At 35.9% G+C, this 22,539-nt stretch overlaps 1 protein-coding gene across 5 annotated transcripts in view; it reads right to left on the bottom strand.

The window, feature by feature from the left end:
- LOC106745515 (potassium/sodium hyperpolarization-activated cyclic nucleotide-gated channel 2) overlaps nucleotides 1-22,539 on the bottom strand; it is a 53,723-nt gene that overhangs the window by 17,394 nt on the left and 13,790 nt on the right. For 4 of the 5 annotated variants that reach the window (XM_014621187.1, XM_014621188.1, XM_014621189.1 and 1 more), the window contains 3 exons: nucleotides 17,693-17,856; nucleotides 16,343-16,479; nucleotides 14,933-15,076 (listed from right to left, as the gene is read on the bottom strand). In XM_014621187.1, coding sequence (XP_014476673.1) covers nucleotides 14,933-15,076; nucleotides 16,343-16,479; nucleotides 17,693-17,856 — 445 coding nt within the window. Of the gene's footprint in view, nucleotides 1-9,850; nucleotides 9,926-14,932; nucleotides 15,077-16,342; nucleotides 16,480-17,692; nucleotides 17,857-22,539 lie in introns of all 5 variants that reach the window. The other variant, XM_014621190.1, reaches the window with a different exon arrangement.

Raw genomic sequence — 22,539 nt, 5'->3', positions numbered from 1 at the left:
TACGCGTATACAACTTTTAGTTGTGTATGGCTGGGAACCTATTCTGCCGCATAATTGGCCTACAGTGCGAATGTTTGTTTATAATATCCATTAATTTTGCAAAACAGCTGAGAATCGGACTTATGTTTACTAGGACTTTCTTTGTGATTCTATTTTGATCCTCTGAACACATTCTCCAACAATTGCGATCTCCTCCCCACTCACCCCGCAAACAGGATGTCCCATTTTAATCGACCACCTCGATTATTTTCGTAGGATGAAGTCAAATGAAAAAAAAAATGCTTAGACAAAGGCTGTATGGTATGGGCATACGGTAGTGACAATGTTAAAGATACCTCCCTTTACCTTCCTTTTACTTTAAAGATAAATCCCTATTATGTTTCCAGTTTGACCCCATGTCCTGACCACATACTTTTACGTAATATTTGACGCTCTATCGGTTCCTGCAGGTAGAAATCGGGATTTCCGTTGAAAAAATTTAGTTGACCTAGTATGACCTCACTGGGGACATTGTGACCCCATCGCATATTTTACATAAAATTCGATTTCTGGGATAAAAGAAAATGCGTGTTTCCGTTGAAAAAAAGAAATATAATTCACTTTATTTGACACCACTAGGGTTAACCAGACTCCGTGTCATATATCTTTACGTAAAATTTGATGCTCTTTCAATTTCTGGGAACAAAAATAGGTGTTTCCATTGAAAAAATCGATGTGACCTTGAAGTGAACTTTAACACGGTCACCACCGTACGCCCCTCTCCATAGAACTTTTAGACAATTTTTTCATTAGACCTCATCTTGCGAAAATAATCAGGGTGATCGATTGAAATGGGGACATCCTGTACACAGAATGTCCCAGAACAACCTTGCCAAAGTTTATGGGAATAGATTGAGATAAGCATAAAAGTTCTGTGTGTCGTTTTGCGACATCACCGCTCTTACCGTACCGCTCCTAGACTCGCGTCATGGACCGCTACACTATATAAATTGTCGACTACAATTACGAGATCACGTTATAAATTCTTCCCTTACCAGCCTGGCGCGCAATTTTTGTATCACCATAATTATTATTGCGAATATCGCAAAACGATGTAGGACTTTTATATTTCCCTCAATCTGTTCTATACTCCCATGAACTTTAGTAAAGTTGCTCCGGGAAACTCTGTATAATTATAAGATGTAGAAAGGTACAGTGGCGAAGAAATAAGAAGTAGAGTATAGAGAGAAGCAAATCATTGGACAATTATAAGTCTCCTTCTTCTCTTGTGGAAAAATGGAAATTCCCATGTGCGGTACAGTAGCCACATCACAATGAAGGCTGGAAGGCAGTCCTGTCTCCTAACGTATATTGTTCTATATACATATTCGGTCGCGTTATCCGTCGGCAGATGCGCAAAAGTAGGCGACATTTCTGTACGTGCTCAGCGGTAACACCTGTTGAATTAAGTCGTATACTCGTCCACGTGCATATAATCTTCATTAATTTTACTCATTTAACGGCGAAATGGAGAAAGAAGAAATGAGAAAGGAGGAAAGAGAAAGGGCGAGGAAAGAAAGAGAGGGAGAAATTATTTATAACGCCATCCGCCATCTTTCCTGCCGAGTATAGTAATGGCACATACACAAACACATATAAACGTAGTATAAGTAGTCGTCGGTGTAAACTCTCGCTTCGCTTGTGAAAGTTGATCGCCCTTAAATGGCGTCGAAAGGATCTCGATCAATCGATCGATTACGCGAATGAGAGCACGAGTCGAAGAGCGATTTGTGAGAGTGAAGATATACACACGAAGATACAGTCGGCAAAGACAGCACGGTAATACAGTAAGAATAACAACCGTTTAATAAAATGTGAATTAGATCATTAGTAATCATAAAGCCATTCGTTAATATAAAAAGCTATGTCAAAACAGCGCGGCAAGCGTAAAGCCGCAGTTTCCTTTTAAGCTCAGATTAAGCTCATTAGATTGATTAGCGAGGCATACAAGGTGTCCTAGATTAACTGTGCCTTTCATTGAATCATAGATAAACCCGTAGATAATTTTCGGCCGATCTTTCTTTATTCTTCTATCAAACTTTCGCAAGGAATTTTCTTGACGGATCTTAGATACACTTGAAGATGATGGTTCCTGTAAAAGCCAAATTTTCAGGTAAATAACGACAATTATACATTGCCATTAAACGATCTTAAGCACGATTTGTTGACTCTTGCCCGATGCCCGAGTTGACGATATCATGGCAAACTGATTATCATTATTCGATCGCGGCGCGATATCGGACAACTTTTGTCTGGGCATCGGAAATACCGCCCGCAAAAAGTCGCAGCGCGTTCAAACGCACCGGAGGTACCACTAGCAAAAAGTCTGATCGATCACAGCGCGACATCAACTTAAGCAAAGTTAACCAATTCGTAACGTTGATTGTTGATAACCAGTGTCGATATTGGCACGTAACCGATCTTTTAGATATTATACTACTACTGGGCCGAGAATCGAGAGCAATTCCAAAATTGTACATTTCTATTCTTTTATCTTCTTAAGGGAGTTTTACCTCACCAAAAGTTCTATTCAAAGTTTACTTAGATATCTAATATATCAAGAATCTCTAAGAAGATAACGTTTTTCCCGAGCATATCAAGTATCTCGATAAAGGAAACCGACTCAAAATTGACTAGAATATCGATGTTGAGAAAAGCACGATTAATTTGCGTGTATATGTGTGATCTCGTGACAGATTTATATATTATAAACAATACAGGATTGCGAAACACATCTTAATTCCGGCATGCATTGAAATATCGCAAACTTGGCATACAAAAGAGAAGTTCCCTCATCGGTTCTGAATGGACTTTGTATATATAGAATAACAAAAAAATATTCATATTTTTTTATATATGCTCATCTCTTCGATTAAGGATTGAAAATAAATGATGTTTTTTTTTTATTTTCGGCGAGTCATTTCAAGACCACGAAATATTAGGTGTACAAATAAATTCGATTCTTTTTTTACATGAATTTGACATTTATTTACAAAAGAACGCTATCTTTCAAATAATTGGCGAATCCCTGTTGGAAAAAAAAAGGTTTTAAAGGTCGATAAAGTCCATTAATGCTTTTCTCGACCCCCTCGGAAGATTTGAAGTGGGAATCAATCAAATGATATTGCAGTGACCGGAACAGATGATAATCTAAGGGGGAAAATTCTGAGAAATAAGCCGCATAAGAAAAAATTTCTCAGCCCTAGCTAGAGATGACATGTTGCTTTCACCACATGTGGCCGCGTGTTATCCTGCAGCAGAATCACCTGCTTAGTTCCATTGCAGGTAAAAAGTTTTTTTTGCTCAAGTGCGTCACTCAATATGATCATTTGCCGCTCAGAAGTAACAGTTTCGCCGAGTTTGGGCAACTAGAATGCAAAAAAGATGTAGTGTTTCAGATGCTCCTTTTCCAACGACATCATTTTAACTACTGTTTTCGGCAAGGCCTTATTATAGTGCTCCGTAAAACTTAAAGTTGGCACTTTCAAATCAGCATAGGGTGGGGAAAAAATTTTAATTTAAACCAGAGTTATAAGATGTTAAAAATAAGGGTACCGAACTTATTTGTACACCTAATACATTGGTATACGCGCGATGCTGAAATCTTTTTCGTTAATAACTTTTAAATGGCCGGCTACCTACACCTGATATTTTGTATTTCAACCATCCCGCCCTACAAACTGTTAAAATTTAGATCTACGTGTTCCAATTCGTGAAATCTCCTTGTTATAGTTGTAATATCTTAAATAGAAGAGCGGAAAGTATTGTAGCGTGAAGCTTGGTTAGCTCAGCGGAAAGAAAAGGCCAGCAAGTGAAAGAGTGGAAGATTCGAATCAAGGTCAAATCTACTTCTTTCTCGCTTCCTTATGACATAAGTTGTGACATGACATAGGTACGAACAAGCACCCCTTGTTATTTATTACAGACACTAGGAAAAAGTGCTACGTATTCAATTACCTCGATATTCTTTAGCAAATATTTACTAGAAGTGGTAATATATGTTCTTCATAGAATTGGTTTATTCACTAAATGAAAGTTAGGATACTTATATAATTATATAACATATACAGCGTTGGGGATAAGATGGTATTTCTTTTAGCTAAATTAAGTTAAAAGTTAATTGTTTAAAAAATAAGATATTCATAACCTGAAAATAGCGGAACATGTGAAGAATAGTGCAGAGTATAATCGAAGAGCAGCAATCATCGAAAATTTTTGCTGGACCCACCTGAAATAATCAGGTTCTTCGAGTACTTCCGATCAACGGTTTAACAACATCGCTTAAAAGTACACGGTTTCAGAGAAGTCTGAAGAAGGATCCGCCACTCCGGCAAAAAAAATTCACATGCGACAGAGATACGTCACGCCTTACTTCTTCGAAAAGGGTCAAATGGTGACAAAAGAAGCTTATATGGACATTCTGAACACAGTGGGGAAACTCAAGATGGAGGCCATGGCCTCAGGAAAGTACATCTTTCAATAAGATGGCGCACCCGTTCACACTAGTTATTTGGTGTAAAATTGGACCACATCGAGCTTTTTTGAAGCGCTTAAGGATTTCTGGCTTCCTAACAACTCTGACTTGAACCCCCTGGACTATTAGTCAGTGTGGAGCGTTGTTGAAAGGGTTACCGATAAAGTCACGACACCCCCCAATGTAGCTTCCCTTCGCCATTGAGGCGGCCACACGCAATTAGAGACCGCGTGCGAGCGCTTTAGGAACCGAATCGTAATATCGGCGCAGAGAGGTTATATTGAGTAGGAGGGCTCCGAAAGAACCTCTCAACTACACTTTTGGATTAATACGCTTAAATCCTGTATGTGAATCGGAAAAATGAAAAATGGTGTGAAATGAATTGTTTCTCTTTCAAATGTAACATATGTAATTGCAATGCATTGCCACGCACATAACTAAACTGCAGATTTTAAATATTATTTTAAAAATTTCATTAAAATCATTTTTTTAATCAGCTCATATCGATCAATTGAAAGCTATTTATACAATTATAAATGGAACTTTAGACGGATATGTATTGCATTTCTTGTTTATTAAGGCTATCAAAAAGCTAACAAATTGTTTAATGGAAATCGGAAGGAGCCCAAAAACGGCCTTATTGAATTCGAAAAATTTTACAACGCTTTGGTTACTTTTGGATACTTTTAACATTTTTCGATACATTACATACTTTCTGAGAGAGAGATATATATACGAGGGGGGACCCAAAAAAAACCGGATTTTTTGTATAAAAACTTTATTTATTAACTTTTTTACAAAATTCCTTCAGTCACCTTCAAAGTACTCTCCATTAGATGCGATGCACTTGTCAAGTCTTTTTTCCCACTATTTGAAGCATCTCTGGAACTCTTCAACTTTGATATCGTCCAGTGCCCTTTGCGAAGCTGTTTTTACCGCCTCCACATCATCAAAACGCTTCCCTTTTCACCAGAGTCATTACAGGGTGTGGTGGGTGTTACGGGTATGACCCAGAAACTAAGCAAGCGTCAAGCCGTGGAAGACTCCCAACTCTTCCAGACCAAAAAAAGCAAGACAAGTGAGGTCGAATGTGAAGACGATGATCATTGTCTTTTTTGATGTTCCTGGAATTGTGCATCGGGAATTTGTTCCCCCTGGCCAGACTGTTAACCAGCACTTTTATTTGGAAGTTTTAAGACGTCTGCGAGAGGATGTGCGGAGAAAACACCCGGAAATTTGGCGATCAAGTGACTGGTTCCTTCATCACGACAACGCCTCCGCACACACGGCCTTACGAGTGACCCATTATTTGGCCTCTCGGGAATGGCCTGTCGTCCCCCACCCTCCGTATTCACCAGACCTAGCCCCGTACGACTTTTTTCTGTTTCCGAGAATGAAGAAAAATCTAAAAGGGAAGCGTTTTGATGATGTGAAGGTGGTAAAAACAGCTTCGCAAAGGGCACTGGACGATATCAAAGTTGAAGAGTTCCAGAGATGCTTCAAATAGTGGGAAAAAAGACTTGACAAGTGCATCGCATCTAATGGAGAGTACTTTGAAGGTGACTGAAGGAATTTTATAAAAAAGTTAATAAATTAAATATTTATACAAAAAATCCGATTTTTTTTATCCCCCCTCGTATATATACAGCGATTATTACAAGCAACTAATCTTGTATAAATCCGCTTCAGAAAACAAAGGAATGAAACGCGAGTACGTCTTATGAATATACACATGGACAGAGAGTCAGGCACCAACGGCGAGGACGCATTACACACTCTCAGTCCTGGCGGAAGTTAAATATCAAAAAATGAAGAATAGAACGGAATCACTTCCTTTTCGTTAAATTAGGCATATATCTAAACGACACGAAACAGCAAGCAATCAGACAAAACGCAAATAAAAAAACAACGGAAATAATCGGATTATTCACTAGAAATTTGATTTGAGAGGAAGGACGAGGAAGGAATAGATTAATCGTCGAGGAACAAACGAAACTAGGAGCATACATTGAATACGGGCACATCGCCAAAAATTTTGGACAAATAGAATTAATGTACACCTAACACTCACAGGCAGATCTACGGTTAGACCAACCAACTTTCTTCTCTATAGAGCAGCTCGTGTCGAATACTTCGTCGTCGAAAAATTCGCCGTCGTATTCACTCTTATTTCGCTCACGCATGTCTGAGAGCCCGTTTGAGAATATTCCCTCGTTTTACTATTCGAATCTCCCAAACAGCTGAATTCTCGACTCTTAATCATCACTGCAACCTCATGCGCTACCATTGTCAAGAAATGGTGTGCGATCTTATTATATATATAATATATACATATATACATATATGTATATACTATCAGTACAGTTACATACATGCACACGTATCTAGATTATGCAAACCGCCGTAAACTGTTACGGGAAGAACGTCGATAATCGCTATTAATTCACGGTAACGTACATGCTTATCTATGTCTTATCAGACCAATGAAGACGCAGACGATGCAGCTTATGGGGCAAGTGATGATTGAGAGTTCAGAAATTCGTGAGTGCCATTTCTCTATCTTATGCGATAGATGCATGCAACGATCGTGTTCTTCCTACGATTACGCGACCAAACAATCGAACGATCGCGAGCCAGTATTCGACACGATCAGTACATAATGACTATTCTGGCATCCAAACTCACGTTAATAATACCTAGCAGAACGGAACTTTCCAACAAAACCCGACAGAAACAAGATAGCATCTCATACCAAAAACCGTTCCCAAGAACTTTGGCGAGGAGTCAGCTATTCGGTGAAACATGAATTTCAACGAGTAATAGTTAGTGAAAACATCATCATTAGATTGTGTGTATTTCTTTGTGTATATGTATNATATATATATAGAATGTCCCGTAATATGTGGATGGAAGAGTGGAGAGAGATTATAACAAGAATCGTTACGTAAAAAAAAAAAAGATATAAATAGTTTACATAAACATATGTCCGATTTCCCGGATTTGTACCCGAATTATAAAACGTTTGGTGTTGTAGTAATATTTTGAGTAAGTTAACGTAATCTAACAGATTTGACTTGCCTATTTGGAAATAATACTAAATATAACATGTATAACTTTGTTAACTATTGTTTAAGCTTAAAACCATTAATTTTTATTTCTGAACTTATCTCAAATCTGTCGTCTAAACAACACGTATTGTCAGGAAATATTCCGTCGATTTACTAAGGTTTCGAGGAAATTTAAAGAATATCTGGATATGTTAAAAGAATAAGGAAAACGATGACCAGAGGTCTACAGGCTTACTTAGAGAGCAAGGTGGTCATTTTGAACTCCTGTTAGGAAGGTAAACAGAGAAATGAGAAAGAAAGAGAGAGAGAGAGAGAGAGGGAAAGGGGGAGAGCGGGGAGGAGAGAGAAAAGAGATGGAAAAGAGAAGGGGGAAGGGAAGGAGAGACGCTAGTTACTAAAATATAAAACCATATGGCACAAAATAAGGTTAAATTGGAAATATGTTTACTACTTACATTCTTTTCAAATTTGAATCAATACTTTAAATGATTTCCGCATATTATAGGACACTTAGGGGATACCCAGGATTTATCCGATTTGGACCAAGTTGATGTATATAGTAGTACTATTCCCCCACGAAATCAATTGTAAAGTGGCTAGATGCAAGCATTCGCGAAAAAAATATATTTAAAGTTTTTAATTTAGAGTTGATCCTCATATATAGATTTACAACAACTGTTATCAGCTAATAACGGTAGCCGAGAACATAAGGTAACCGATTAGGAACATGAGATGCTTGCAGAGATGAGTCTTGCTATTTCTATCATTTCATTACCTGCGTTCGCATAGATGTGCAAAATATTTTTAATAAAAAATGTTTACTTTGCGACACATTTATTCATATATATATCGCAAAATAAAAATTTTATTTTTAAAAATATGTTGCACATCTATGCGAATGCAGGTAATAAAATGAAAGATAAAACAAAACTCGAAGATATATAGCATCTCATCCTCCTAATCTGTCCCCTTATGCTCACAATTATGACTGCTAGTTGACAACTGTCGTTGTAAATCGATGCATAAGAATCACGGAAAACTTTAAACGCATTTTTCTTGTAAATATTTGAGAGATGCGTTTAATAACTTTATCGTTGATTCGTCGGAGGATAATACTGCAATACATGTACCAACCTCGTCCAAATTAGAGGAGACAAATCTTGGTGAACAAATCTTGGTGGGTTTATTAGTATATTTATGTATGTATATAGATATTTATATGTACATCTATGTATGTATATATACATATATACATACACACACATAAATATATGTAGATATATATGAGTGTATGCGTGTGTGTGTGTGTGTTTGTATAAATAGGCAAGCATCATTCTCTCCACTGATCGATACATAATAGAATCGTCTCTGCTAATATTGCATCCTCTAATCTGTGATCCAAGTCACATGTCGCATCACCAGGACTACGGGGCTAACGGCAAGACTGATCAAGAGCTTGTTTTACAAAAAGATTCTACGTGGTAGTCAGCTTTTTTCCCCCAAAATTTCGGTCACCGTTAATATTTCGCACATTATGCCAAAGTGCAATGATTTCAATCTTACATTGATTTTCATCTGTACTCGCTGTTCAAATTATTGTTCTGCCCCAACGGATCTTGTTGGATTATTTACGACAGTACTTTTTCAAACAAGCGTTGCAAATATTTCTTTCCAATGCAAATTCCTGATGCGATTTCGACCCAGCAATGTCTCGACATTCTAATAAGCGATGATATTTGTAAGCAAAGTCATAACATGCGATTCGAGAAAGGTTGGATTACTCTATAAATTCCCGCTTTACCTATAATATTCAGTGAAGAAAGAAAGAAATAAAACTAATCCCCTATGTTATACTGCATTTTTTCCTCGATCAACGATCGTTAATAAACTCCTCTTTTGCACGGTGAAAGCTCTTGATCGGCTCTGCTGTGTCTCACAAACTGGGTCTAAATGTGTCGGGTGTGTTATGTGTTACAAAAAAAAATATAAATCTCCTCGTACCGAAAATTGTAATAAGTTGCACGACAATACTATACACTTTCTCTAAATAATTCAACAAAAACGAGAATATGATCAATGTAAACGACAATGGTAATCGGAATAATTGTAATCGTTGACAAGTGACAACGAAAGAAACGACAGTAGTAATATAAATAATCTAACGTATATAGATATATTTATACGTAAAAACACTGAGTTTTGAATTAACGAACGCTTGAATCAAGAAAGGGCAATTGGCCTTGGTTTCAGGGTTACTAGGCAGGCACACCTTGCTGGTTCGGTCTGGTTGGGGCGGTGTCGCCCGACGCTCGTAGTGCCTCTCCGGCTGTTGATAAAGGGGGATCTGCAAACCCATTCGGAAACGTGTTCTCGCAGTACGCCTAGTAGTCCATTTGTACACAGACTGTCCGGTAAATCGTAGTAAAATCGGCGATAAGACGATTCATCGTAAAGAAGAATGAAGCGAAAACGCGGACTCGTCGGCGGAGTTCGTAAGACTTCGCTTCCGAAGAAATTGCACCTGACAACGTAGCATTTCGTAATATCTTCGAGTTCTTTTTAAGTATAGATGTTGATATTCGGAAAATTTTGTTAACTTAATTTGGTTACATGTTATTTAACTGAGATTTGCCGTCGTCATGACGGCAGCTATTGACGTATAAGAAGTATCATGATCTGAAGCATCGAAATTATATGTACCATATTATACGACATCCTTTTTTTTCTCTCTTTTCGACAGCATATGTTGTTAACGACCGTCCAGACTAATTCGACGAAAGAACACGAATTTGTTGAAGATCAAGGAGACGTAAGAAAAGTATAAAAGTATTACTAATTTATCGATTTTTAAAATTGATATTCTCTAGAACGAAATGTCTTGTGATAAAAAAAACATTAAACCCGTATTCTCGACTCATTTATTCACGATAAATCGTTTCCTCGTTGACTTTGTTACGATTTACTGGACATCCTACATATCGTTTTCTTTTTATGTTTATATCGAGGGAGAGAAAAATGCGAAGAACTTATGTATGTATTATATATATTACATATATATAAATATATACGCGCTTTAACGTAGGTATGTATTTCTTTCTATCTTTTTTTTTCTTTTTCGTGTATCGTGTTCGTGTGTGCGCGCGCACGCATCAATATGCGCAATGGCATGTGGCAAAACATTTGTTACGTACACAGGAAAATAGGAAAGATCATCATTGTTTCGCTCATTCGCGATCACTTATAAGGATTGAGTAAATATTTTTCAACGACACGACGAACTCCTCGCGAGATTTCGTATAGCACAGAATCTTTAAGCTATATTGCTACAACGTCATAACCTTACAAATTGCATCCCTAGTAGCATTGTCAATTCATTGTCGATACATTGGTCTAATATTGATTATATTAACATTCAATGGGGGGTACATTGGATGAATGTAAAAACAGCCAAATCTACAAAAGCAGATTTTACAATATCTGCTATAAATTTTGTCGACAGCCTGCTAGCAGAAATATAATAGGATTTGCTAGCAGAACATGATAATGGATTAATCTGTTCACCCAATAATCATTCATCCAATATACTCCCAATAAATGCCAATATAATCAATATTGGACCAATGCATCACCAATGAATAGTGCTACTAGGGATTGCAGAGGTATTGCGAGAATATGGAATTGTATAACATGCGGCCAATAAAAAGGAGAAAAAAAATAAATACGCGTTATTATTTTCCTCGTTGTTTGCATTTTTAAAATCACCGCTATTGTCTCATCAATTTCCCTTTATCGAGACTCGAAGATGGTACGTCGATTGGGGCAATCTGTTGATTTAAAAAAGAAGAAGTCCCACCTTAAACTAAATGAAGCTTTATCTACGATGAGAATCGTCTACGATGAATTCGACGAGGAAAAGGAATCGAAATATTTGAAAAATAACGATTTTCGAAAGTCGTATTTGACTATCATTATTATCCTGCGTCTCGGCATCAATCCTTTCCGTTCTTCTACATGGACAGAAATCATAATATGTTCGAGCAATACCGATAATAATAATAATAATAATAATAATAATAATAATAATATTATTAATAATATCCGCACGTATAATTAATATACGTTCCTTAAGTATCGTTCAATATTTCAGGAGATTACTTTTGAGATTTTATAAAGAATTTTATAAAAAAAAAGTTCACATGAACATGTCGTCTCAAAAGCCTCGTTTTAGAGATGAAGGATGTTGAAGAAATTCTATAAAATGATCATTATTCTTCATTTTTCAAAAAAAATCCTCAAGATTATCGTTTTCCTTAAACAAAAAGAGTTTTCTTTTTCAATCTCGGGCCAGTAAAAATAAGCAGAGTGCCTTTTCTTTAATCGCCGTAAAAAATCAATGGCGTAAAAATAGGACTTGGATGGTTATATTGCTGCTCAAACGACAATGGACGAAATCAAATACTTTGCAGATTATTATTATTTCATTAATGACTTACAAGAAAGGTACGTTTGGCAGATTTCGATAAAGACGACAGATTTTTGTGAGATATTGAGAGAAAACGATAATTTTATCGAATTTTTACACAATGTCTCTGTCTCCTTCCCTCACAAACAAATACCATATGCTCATATGAACTTTTTGTTATGAAGTGACTTCAAAACTTATCTTCTAAAATATCAGACAATTCTTAAGAAACAGCCTGTGTATACTGTGCTCGGAATGAAGCTTTCCTCCATACACACATTCTCGAAGTATTTGGTTTATATAACAGAACAGAACAGAGAGGGAGAAAGCAGAGGGAGGCAATAGTATGTTTCAAAGCAAGCGTAACAAAATTTCAATGCGAAAGATTGCTCCTCTCTCGATTGGATGAAAAGTCTGATTGATTCGTTGGTCTCTTCGCTTCGCCGCAAAAACGGTTCTAGTGATGACATAAATTCCACGTTATCTCGCAGAACGTTGCAATCGCCCATGTGTCGCGAAGCACCGGAAGGTGACAACAATTTCTCAAGCCAAAATTACTCGCGCAAACGATTAATGTACTCGTGATTTATTCGCCGTACATTAACAAATCTAGCAAGAGATATGTATCGTGCGCGCGAAAACCGTACTTCCGTCGTCATCAGATCTGCTTTCTCGCAATTCTTCTCTAATATGCGATGCGATATTCGAAAATATTCGTATAAAGAAAAAATATAAAGAGATGCAACAAGTGACACGGAGCAATTCTGAAGGAATTCGTTTCGAGGACACGATCTTCTTCGAATGTTTAATATCTCACACGTTTTGTTCACATCTTTTTCGTTTCCTTCGAAATAACTCTCCGATCGATAGGACTGAGTAAAATACACTTACGTGTCGTTACGATTATCGATTGTTATGTACATTCGTTTGAGAAAACAGTTATTACTTACCCGCCGATGGATCGTTGTAAGTTTACAACGTGCGTAAAGTCGACATGTGGTTTAAAACGAAAATCAAAAAATAAAATATGAGTAATAACGAACGATTATCGGTGCGTCGAGACGACGAGGTGAATACTTGTATCATGAAAGTTTCTTTATAATCATCTTTAGCACAGTAATTATTTATTTATGTATATATCGTGTGTGTGTATGCGCGCGCATGTGTGTATGTATGTGTGCGTGCGCGCGCTAGTGTGTGTGCGTGCGTGCGTGCGTGCGCGTATGTGTGCGCGCGTGTGTGTAAGTTACTTTTCCCTCTATTTCCGTTCCGTCACGTTATCTTGCTTATTATATGACGAAAAATTTTTGTCACGACCGTTCAGATTCCTCGCGAAACTCGATGGGAGTAAGGCAGCAATAGCTGAATTTAATTCGCGATGAAGAGGTTATGCGAGAGATAAAAACGGGAGCGAAAGTATTATAGACTTTGTCGTAAAATGGCAGCTTCGGAATTTGGCACCGAGTATGTCGAGTAGAGCTATAGAGACATTTATTAAATGTTCAATAAGAGCATAAACGGAACATAATATAATAATCGGAGAGCTTGATTCGGAAAGATTCCCCGCAGTGGTGGACTGAGATTTTTGCAACAAAGCTGAAAAAATAATTTTGTCAAAAAATGTATCCTACTTTCGCTACTTACATACCTAGAAAATATATGTATAAATCTGTATATATACATGTATTCATCGTAACGAATTTTCAAGGATTTATAATCATTGAGCAGAGTTCCAGATGAAATTGATCAGTTTTTTCAAACAACATACGATAGTAAAAACTCCAAACATTCTTTCTTTCTTAAAATAATCTTAGAGGTGAAAAAAGTACGTTCAAATCATTAACATTTCGATATAATCTCGAAAATTACTCATTTTTCATTTATTTAATCTCAATATTTCTATGCCCTGAGTAGTACAAATTAATTGGCTAACCGTCTGCCAACGTTGGCCAAACAATTTGCGCTGAATTCGAAAAAAATCGATTGATCAAAAACGTAAAGTTACATGCACAATTTATCTAATACAAGCGTGATCGAGCAAATTTCTGCTTGAAAACTGTTACGTTAAAAATTTTTGAACGAGCAAGTAGAAAGGTAATACAATCTTATTAAAAATAGCAAAGTGACTTAACTACTTTAAGGGGAAATAATGCTTTAGAAATGTTTATTATTGTAACTTAGTGTCTCTTTTAAAAACCGTTTAATTTCGTCTATAGCTATATTATCTGTCAAATTATTGTAAATAATTTAAAAATCACTTTACGGTGAACCTTCTGTATATACATATTTACACATATATTCGTGCGTTTTTTTTTCTTTTGTATATTTATCGATGAAATTCTTGCAATGAACAAAAGAAAACTTCATAGAAGCATATAGAGAGAATGATATTTTCGTTTGAGAACGTCAATTCGAAGAATATTTTATGATTGAGGATACCTGCGGAACAAAATCCACCACTGACGCGAGAACCTATTAAGCTTGTAACTCAACGAATGACCTGCTTCCAAGTAGTATAATTTATACGTTAAAGACAAAATATACAAGCAGACTGCTGAATCGTTCCCTTTACCTCAAATTCTCTCTACTGTGGCCGTAAAGCGGGCAAAGACGTAATTATTTAATACCCCACGTAAATGCGGCGAAGGCGGTCTCTGCAATTGATAGATCCAAAAAAAACTGACAATCGACATTAATTAACGCTCATTGAACCTCGTTGTTAGCAGGTAAAGTAACGTTTCGTGGGAGGAAAATCGCTCGTCAGCTTCTTGAATCATTAAAGGTCACCAAACGCCTCGTCTCAACTTTGTACGTGGATTACANATATATATATATATATATATATAAAATGAGAACAGCGCTGTACATACTAAGTAGCGGAACACTCACATAGACTTCTTCCCATTGCGAGACATACCGCACCAGTCTTGACAAGCGTAGTAATCTAACGAGTGACAACAGTTTTGCAAGCCTAAGAATCCTGAGAGCACGTCCAGCGTGTAGGATCTGGAAAGATTCGCTGAAATCCTGAAACTGCAAATATTTCCTCTCATTATTACCATTCGTCGTTGCAGTGTATATTTAACATTTACTTTTCATTTCTTCTTTCATAAGCGATCGTAAGAATGAGTACACGAACGAGCGCAAATATTAATTTGAGATAATTTTGACAAAATGAAAACCATAAGTTCCACATTCGACAATGTTCTTTGTTATTTAAACTTTTGTTATTTATCTGAATTTGCAACTTCTTTTTCGATTGTATTTTTACATTTTTATTTGCAAATGTTCTATGTTTATTTGATTGATCATATTTTTCAAGTTCTTCTAATTTTTTTCTAATCTTTCGCACACATTATGAATCTTTTTTTCTATTTTAAGATCTCAAATTTTACGTTCCTATAAACGTTGCATCAAGGATAAAATAAACAAAAAAATTTGAAGCATATTTAAAAATTTTGTTACGCTTTCTATTATTTCGTGTCATCTCGAATTTACCTCCTTACCACTATAAAATTAAACGCATTTATCCCGTCAAGAAATATGCTTTACGATGCATCCAATAAACTTCTACAATAAACTTGATCGTACAATGCGATAGTATAGTATAGCTCTTTTAAATACAGAGAGAAGAAAACGGAGGAATGGGAAATATGTTTAATAAATTCTTCCTTATGACCGTGTTTTCTTTTGTCAAGAGACGATGGCGACATGAAATTTTTTTCACACACTTTTTTGCATTTTCCTTAAAAAAAATTCAGACCAATTACCAGAACTCACCACGTAAATATGTTAACTCGATGTTCGGCTAGTAACTAAAGAGTTGTTTCAACGAATTTCCCCGAGATATACGAGAGTAGATCAGAAAGTTTCAAAAGCTATAAGCACATGCCATTGCCATGAAAAAACTGTCTTTCAAATCTATCGTAACTATCGTACTATCGACTATCGTAAAATTTTCAAACAAATGGCGTATATAGTAAAGCTATGACAGTCAACCAAAATAAACAACTTCTTCGGAATCGTAATGGAAAAAATCGAAATATTGCGCAGATGGATATTTCGAGAGTTTAGACAAATCTTACTTTACTCGAAAAAATGAAAAGTCTTGAAATATTTTTTGAACTAAATACATCAATCTCAAAGGAAATTATATTGAAAAATAAATATGATTTTGTTCCAAATATGGTGTTCTCTTTCTCGTTCAGAAACTTAGTAAGATTGTGTAACTTACTAAATAAGATACAGTAGCGCGTAAGGTCGCATTAAAAAGCTATACAATATAGGATGTGTACTTACTTGATTAAATATAAGGAAAATGTAGTCTAACGGTATGGAGGAGATGAGGTCGAGAAAGAACCAAGTCCTTAGGTAGTGTTTTGCGATTAACTTCGGATCCAGTATCACTTGTTCGGCATTATCTTGCTGCATTATACCTGTAACGAAAGACAGCAACATTCACGCTGTGTCAATGATTCTCCGAAATTTACATCGCAAGAAAAACATAAATTTTATTGCCTTACGCTTTGGCAACTCGACATTTTGTCACGTAGCAACGTACGCATCGATACGTCCATTATACGTGCATAACGCGCGGGACATATTATTGATAATAACGTGAACAATTTGGGAGGAGCATTCCGACCGGTATAATTGATAAATCAATTTTAAAGAAAATGAGAAAGGGAGCAATTATTTGAGAAATTATCGTTCGCGCGAACAGAGAGAATAATGAATAAAAAAATTCGTGACCATCGCACGATATAGTACGATGATTCTCACCGGCCACAGCTCATTTTCGCGAGACCGACTCAAACACATTTCGAATTAATCCCCAGGACATGTTGAAGAGTTAGAAGTATCCAGGATTGAAAAGTTATTTTTCTCCAGTAATAACTTGGTGACGACGTTTCTTTCGGTGATAATAGTAACGAAGTTACATTTTTGAGCAACGCTAACTAATATAACCGTTACTTTTGTCGTTTCTTTCAGGCTGTATTAGGTTATACTTTCAATGACTAAAGTTACAAAAGCACATCAAAGAGTGTTTCTAAATGCAACCTGAGTATTTCATAGCAGCAAACAAATTACCCCCCAAACACACAAGAAATTTACAAAATCCTATACTAACAAGGTTTACATAAATGAAACCGGTAGGGTGGTGTCAGCACACGTATAAGAGAATATCAATCGGCAGTTAAACTCCAGCATATGACGCAAACAGTGTTAACGGAATACCATATGGAAACAAGATCCTATTCGGCCAAACAATAGCTCTGGCCAGCGCATATTTTCCTAGAAAGTATAGAAAATCCATAGAGATCCACAAATATCCCGGTGACAGGGACGATGGACTAAAAACTAGCCCGATCATGTTATTTAGGTACAAATAATTTCAGATTGCTCACGAAACGTCGGATACAAATCCTCAAGAGACGCGGCGCCAACACGTCGAATTGCACACTATGATTGCAGCAATCACACATTAATTAGTTATTCCATATTTTATTAATTTAAATCTGGTTGGCGCTACCCGATTTCGCTACGTCGACCAACCAGACTGTTTTTTCCGTGTACATATAACATTGCGTTTGGCATTTAGGAAAGTGACACGAGTTCCGTAGCAAATCAGTCGCATAAGTCGCTTACCCGTCCTGAAGTTGACGACGATGTCTACAAGAAATATCGTGTCCGAAAGGCAGTTGAAAGCTATCCATCTAGTGCTTAGGTCGTCATTGAAAAAACTAATGGCGACTGGCAGAATTATCAGATTAGCTACCAATAGGAGGAGCATGCAGAGGTCCCAGTAGAATCTGAAATAAAAAAGAAAAAATAAATAATTAATACGTTGTAAGTTTATGAAATTGGGGATCAACATCCTACATATACATCCTACATACAGAGTAGGTCACTCAAAGTGTTACAAAACTGTTTTCTCTGAAAGTACGCATCATAGCAAAAAATATTTAAAAGTTGTTTGGTTCAAAAGGGGAAAAATATAAGGACATTTCTTGGATAAACGTATCAAGGTCATATTAAGGTCATTATGATTCTAAGCCGAATTATGTAGTTTTTGTAGCATATATCGATTCTCTTTGTCACCTTGTGTATAAAAGTATTAAGATCGTCGATAATATGAATACAATATATTTATAAATATTTTCCAAAATATTTACAATTTATCTTAATTCTTTACAATACGTGAAATATCTCCTAAAATATTCGATAACTTCGCTTTAATACTCTTGTACGTAAATAAAATATGAGAAATCGTTTAATGATATTAATATTGCACATTAGTGCATTTGGGAAATGCAACGAATTATTTTTTAAATCCTTTATATCTTTATAGTAATCGATTCCGGCCGTCATTCTACGTAACAATCTTAAAATGAGATTATTAAAAAGTGAGTACTTTTCATATCATATAGTGAGAAAAATCAGGATAAATTGTAAAATATCTTGGAAAGTACTATTAATGTATTTATTATTTTTTTATTGTAACATTTATTATAATATCATTCGTTGAAGTAATTTTAATTAAAATTTATTAAGATTTATTTAATAAAAATTATTTGACCTCTAATTAACTTCTTTACATTAAAACGGTTGCCAAAACTTTTAAGTCAAACATAAAAGTTAGAGAATTCCGAAAGAAAAAAATTGTCATGACGCAAGAAATGAATCGGCTGGTTCAATCAGAATCGGTCGATGCAAAAATCGTGCGCTCTATTCGCCGCCGAGATTAATTGGTGCCTTCTTCGATAGGCAACGACAAATAGACGTATTAATTGAGGACTACGGCTGCCTTTTAGCGACGCTCTCTCTCTCTCTCTCTCTCTCTCTCTCTCTCTCTCTCTCTCTCTCGTGAGGAGTAACGAAAATAGATGAACGAACGTCCATGTTGAATTGCACAACGTTTATTGCCCCTGCCTCGGGAATGATGGAATAACCACGAGACATCTTAATTGACCCGAGGGAATGCGCGAACCACGCCGCGTACATGTGATATGTAATCAGCTCGAACGTATGCGTATACAAGTCAAGTTTGAAGCAAGCAGTCAAACTTGAAGAATGTTTCACAAGAGTGTTGATGAAAGATCATATGAACGTGTGCATGGAAATGTTTTTCAAATTATGATAGTATATTTTTGCAATCTAGAATAAAGTCTGCAGCACAAATATAAGCTTAGAGTTATAAATACTGTCATTGTGTACGTTATCATTCATTTTCTCTTTCTTTAATAATTTTTAATAGTTTGCAACAATAAAACAATATAATTTCAGACTTTATCGAAGAATTTTGCTTCTTAATGAACTAAAATACGTTTTTAATCCTTTAAGGCTCAGTGTATATAATAATATACTTTCTCCAATTTCGTCTGTTGATATGGTAATGATTCCGTCGATATAATATTGGGTTGGCAAATAAGTTCGTTCGGTTTTTTTGACTGGTATAAAATACAATTTATTTAATATACAAAATATATACTAATCAATAATGTATTGACCATTCTTTTCTATGACTTCTTGCCATCTTTTTACCAATTTCATAATCCCACATTCATAAAACGTCTGAGGTTTACCGGCAAAAAACTGATCCAGTTGCGTTTTAACAGCTTCATTATTAGCAAAGTTTTTCCCATTCAGAAAATTTTGCAGCGACCGGAACAAATGATAATCAGAGGGTGCCGGTGAATAAGGAAATTAAAAATATGGCGAAAATGGACGTTCTTTTCTTCCATATTTGCAACCGTGCAGTACGCTCAACTCTGGTATTTAACCGGCGTATGTTTACGAATAGGTTAGGTGGAACGTCGCTTTTCAGCTGCGCAAGCGCGTTGTGCGATAGCGCTGAGAAAAAGAGAGCAGAACGAGTAAACCTACTCCGATTAAAAAACCGAACGAACTTATTTGCCAACCCAATATTACCGATCCATCCTAAATGAAGTTGTGTTCGTAGTCCATGAAATAGTGTATTTCCTGCTGAATACCAACATGTGCAACCGTATGTAATCGTCGAAGCGCGGATTTATATATAATGTTATTTGTGAAAAAACGTATATTCTATTTGTGAAAACTTTGTCAGATGTTCTTCAACAACTATGTTATAAACAAGCGGAAGAAAATGAATATATATTTTAAATAAAAGAGTTGTAATATTTTCTCATTTTTATATCTTAAACATTCAATTAATATAATTATGTATATTCAGAAAAGCGTACTTCTCAATTTTATTCGGACAAAAAATTGTCCTTTAAGGCGATCTTATTAAATTACAACATTTTATTCCAATTGATGTGTGAACTTTAATCGCGATAATAAAGTAAAAAAATTAAGATTGGCGTACAAATGCTTTATTGGCTTTAAGAAGTTTAGTAGCGCTATAGAACTAAACGACAGAAAGTGGTGAGTAAATCAAAGACATTAAGGCAATTAAAGCAAATAGAGATTGAAATTAAACCCCGTGTGTGTATAGATATACATACATATATTGCAAGAAATATTAATATATAATATAAATATAACGTAATAATTGTTTGTGTGACCTTCCAAATAGAAATTCTATAAGTCGACCGGGTGTGCTACATCCATTACTAAGACGAATGTTTCGATGAAGCGCGCGACAAATGGTAACATTTCTGTATTATTCAATACGTTGTATTAGCTTTTTCCGCAGAGACATACGATGTGCAGTATTGTATTACACGACATCCCCCGAATAGCGCAGTTATAACGCACAGCGGAACGGACGAGAAGCCAACGGTTTGGGGAGACTCCGATTTTCATAGTACACCGTGGTATGAATTTATGCGGCTCGCTTGAACGAATGTATATTTTCATAAGTGCGACAAATAGTAGAAAAAAAATATCAGTGTAACTGACGCACTGGAGAAGACGCACTGAAGATATTTCATTTTTATGGACATCTTGACGAGTAAAGAATTGCAGGTGCCAATAACATTTTATCGCTAACCAACCGAGGTGCCTTACACAGTAGTACTTGGGAAACGTCTGATCATGTAGAAATAAAGAAAACTGAAACACAATATCACGCATGTAATCAGTATATATATTTTATTCAGCAATTTTCGCAGCATTATATATATGTTATTTTTCTCTTTCACGTACACCAAAAAACATTGTGGAATTAGTTTACTTGGTTTCGGCTCGGGGCAAATTTTGGTCATTTTTATATACCCTCCATTATCAAAGTTTTCAAAATATCCTCGTATCTAAAGGATACGTAAAAAATATTCGTAAAATAAACGTTTGCCCATCGCTAATTCCAAGATATTTTCTATACCTGTTTTCGCATATCAAAGTTATAAGTCGAACAATGATCAAGAATCGATCAAGAAGAGACGGCCAGTTTAGTGTTATATATATTTCTCTAGGACAACTAGCGTCATAGGATTAATTAAGCATTCCAAAGTGCTTTGATGCAATTTTGCTCGCACTGACAGATCAATCGGCCCGATATCAATCGGTGAGTTCGTGACTTGACGATATCGCAAGTTCTCATCAGCGAACAGGCAAGGTGCGCGATAATACTGAAGTCAGTCGTTTGGAATGTAGTTTTAATCGCTAATTATCCTCGACGAGCTGTTCTTAATAAAAATTATAGACGAGAATAAACGACTACGTAGCAATTCGAAGACGCAATATCGTGCAATATCGTACAATAACAACGCCACAATTGTTTGGATAACATTAATCGTTGAATATTCGTTGAATTATATTTCTCTGGCAAGTATAACGTTCCTTTTCCTTCTTTTTACATCAGTAGGGCAAATTGCGTCGTCGCGATGAGCTACAACGTTTTAAGTGTGTATTTCAGACACACAATTCAAGCTACTACTTTCGCTCTTTTGTACCGAATGGCGGGCACTCTGTCCGACAGTGATTTTAAGCATTTACACTAATCGCCACGCAAAAGCATTTTACTCGATTATTTTCTTCTTGGAGTCTTGAGAATCTCATTTAACTCGAACCAAAAACTCTCGAAATTGTAAGAGTGAATATTTCATTCAAACTCAGAATGAATTTTCCATATGAGCGAATATTCTAACTAATTGGAGTGAATATGCCTCGCCTGTGACGATGGAGAACAGAAAATTCGATCAATGCAGTACTATTTCCTAAATATAGTGATCAATCAAAAATCAAACGCATTGTATCCGAATATTTGTACATCTTGACTGTTTAATAATCAGTAGTGATGCTCTAAAGCAACAGTCATGATGTACAAAAATGACTGGAAATGATCAAATTTGCCTTATGGCATAGAATTGCAATACATGAAATTCACTCTTGAATTTTGAGTAAAAATATTTACTTGACGACTCAGAATGGAAAAATACGAGATCAGTCGATTGACTTTACTTTCCGAGTGAGATTTCACAAATTTAGAAAATATTATACTTCCTTCAATGTTTTCTGCTCATCTTCAAAACGGACAATGTCCTTTATTCGGTAAAAAATTTACTTTGAAA

The sequence above is a fragment of the Dinoponera quadriceps genome, unplaced genomic scaffold (assembly GCF_001313825.1).
Source record: "Dinoponera quadriceps isolate SergipeBrazil2010 unplaced genomic scaffold, ASM131382v1 scaffold1578, whole genome shotgun sequence".
Lineage (NCBI taxonomy): Eukaryota > Metazoa > Arthropoda > Insecta > Hymenoptera > Formicidae > Dinoponera > Dinoponera quadriceps.
The sequence above is the reverse complement of the archived record's forward strand: the minus strand, read 5'-3'. Positions and strand labels throughout refer to the sequence as shown.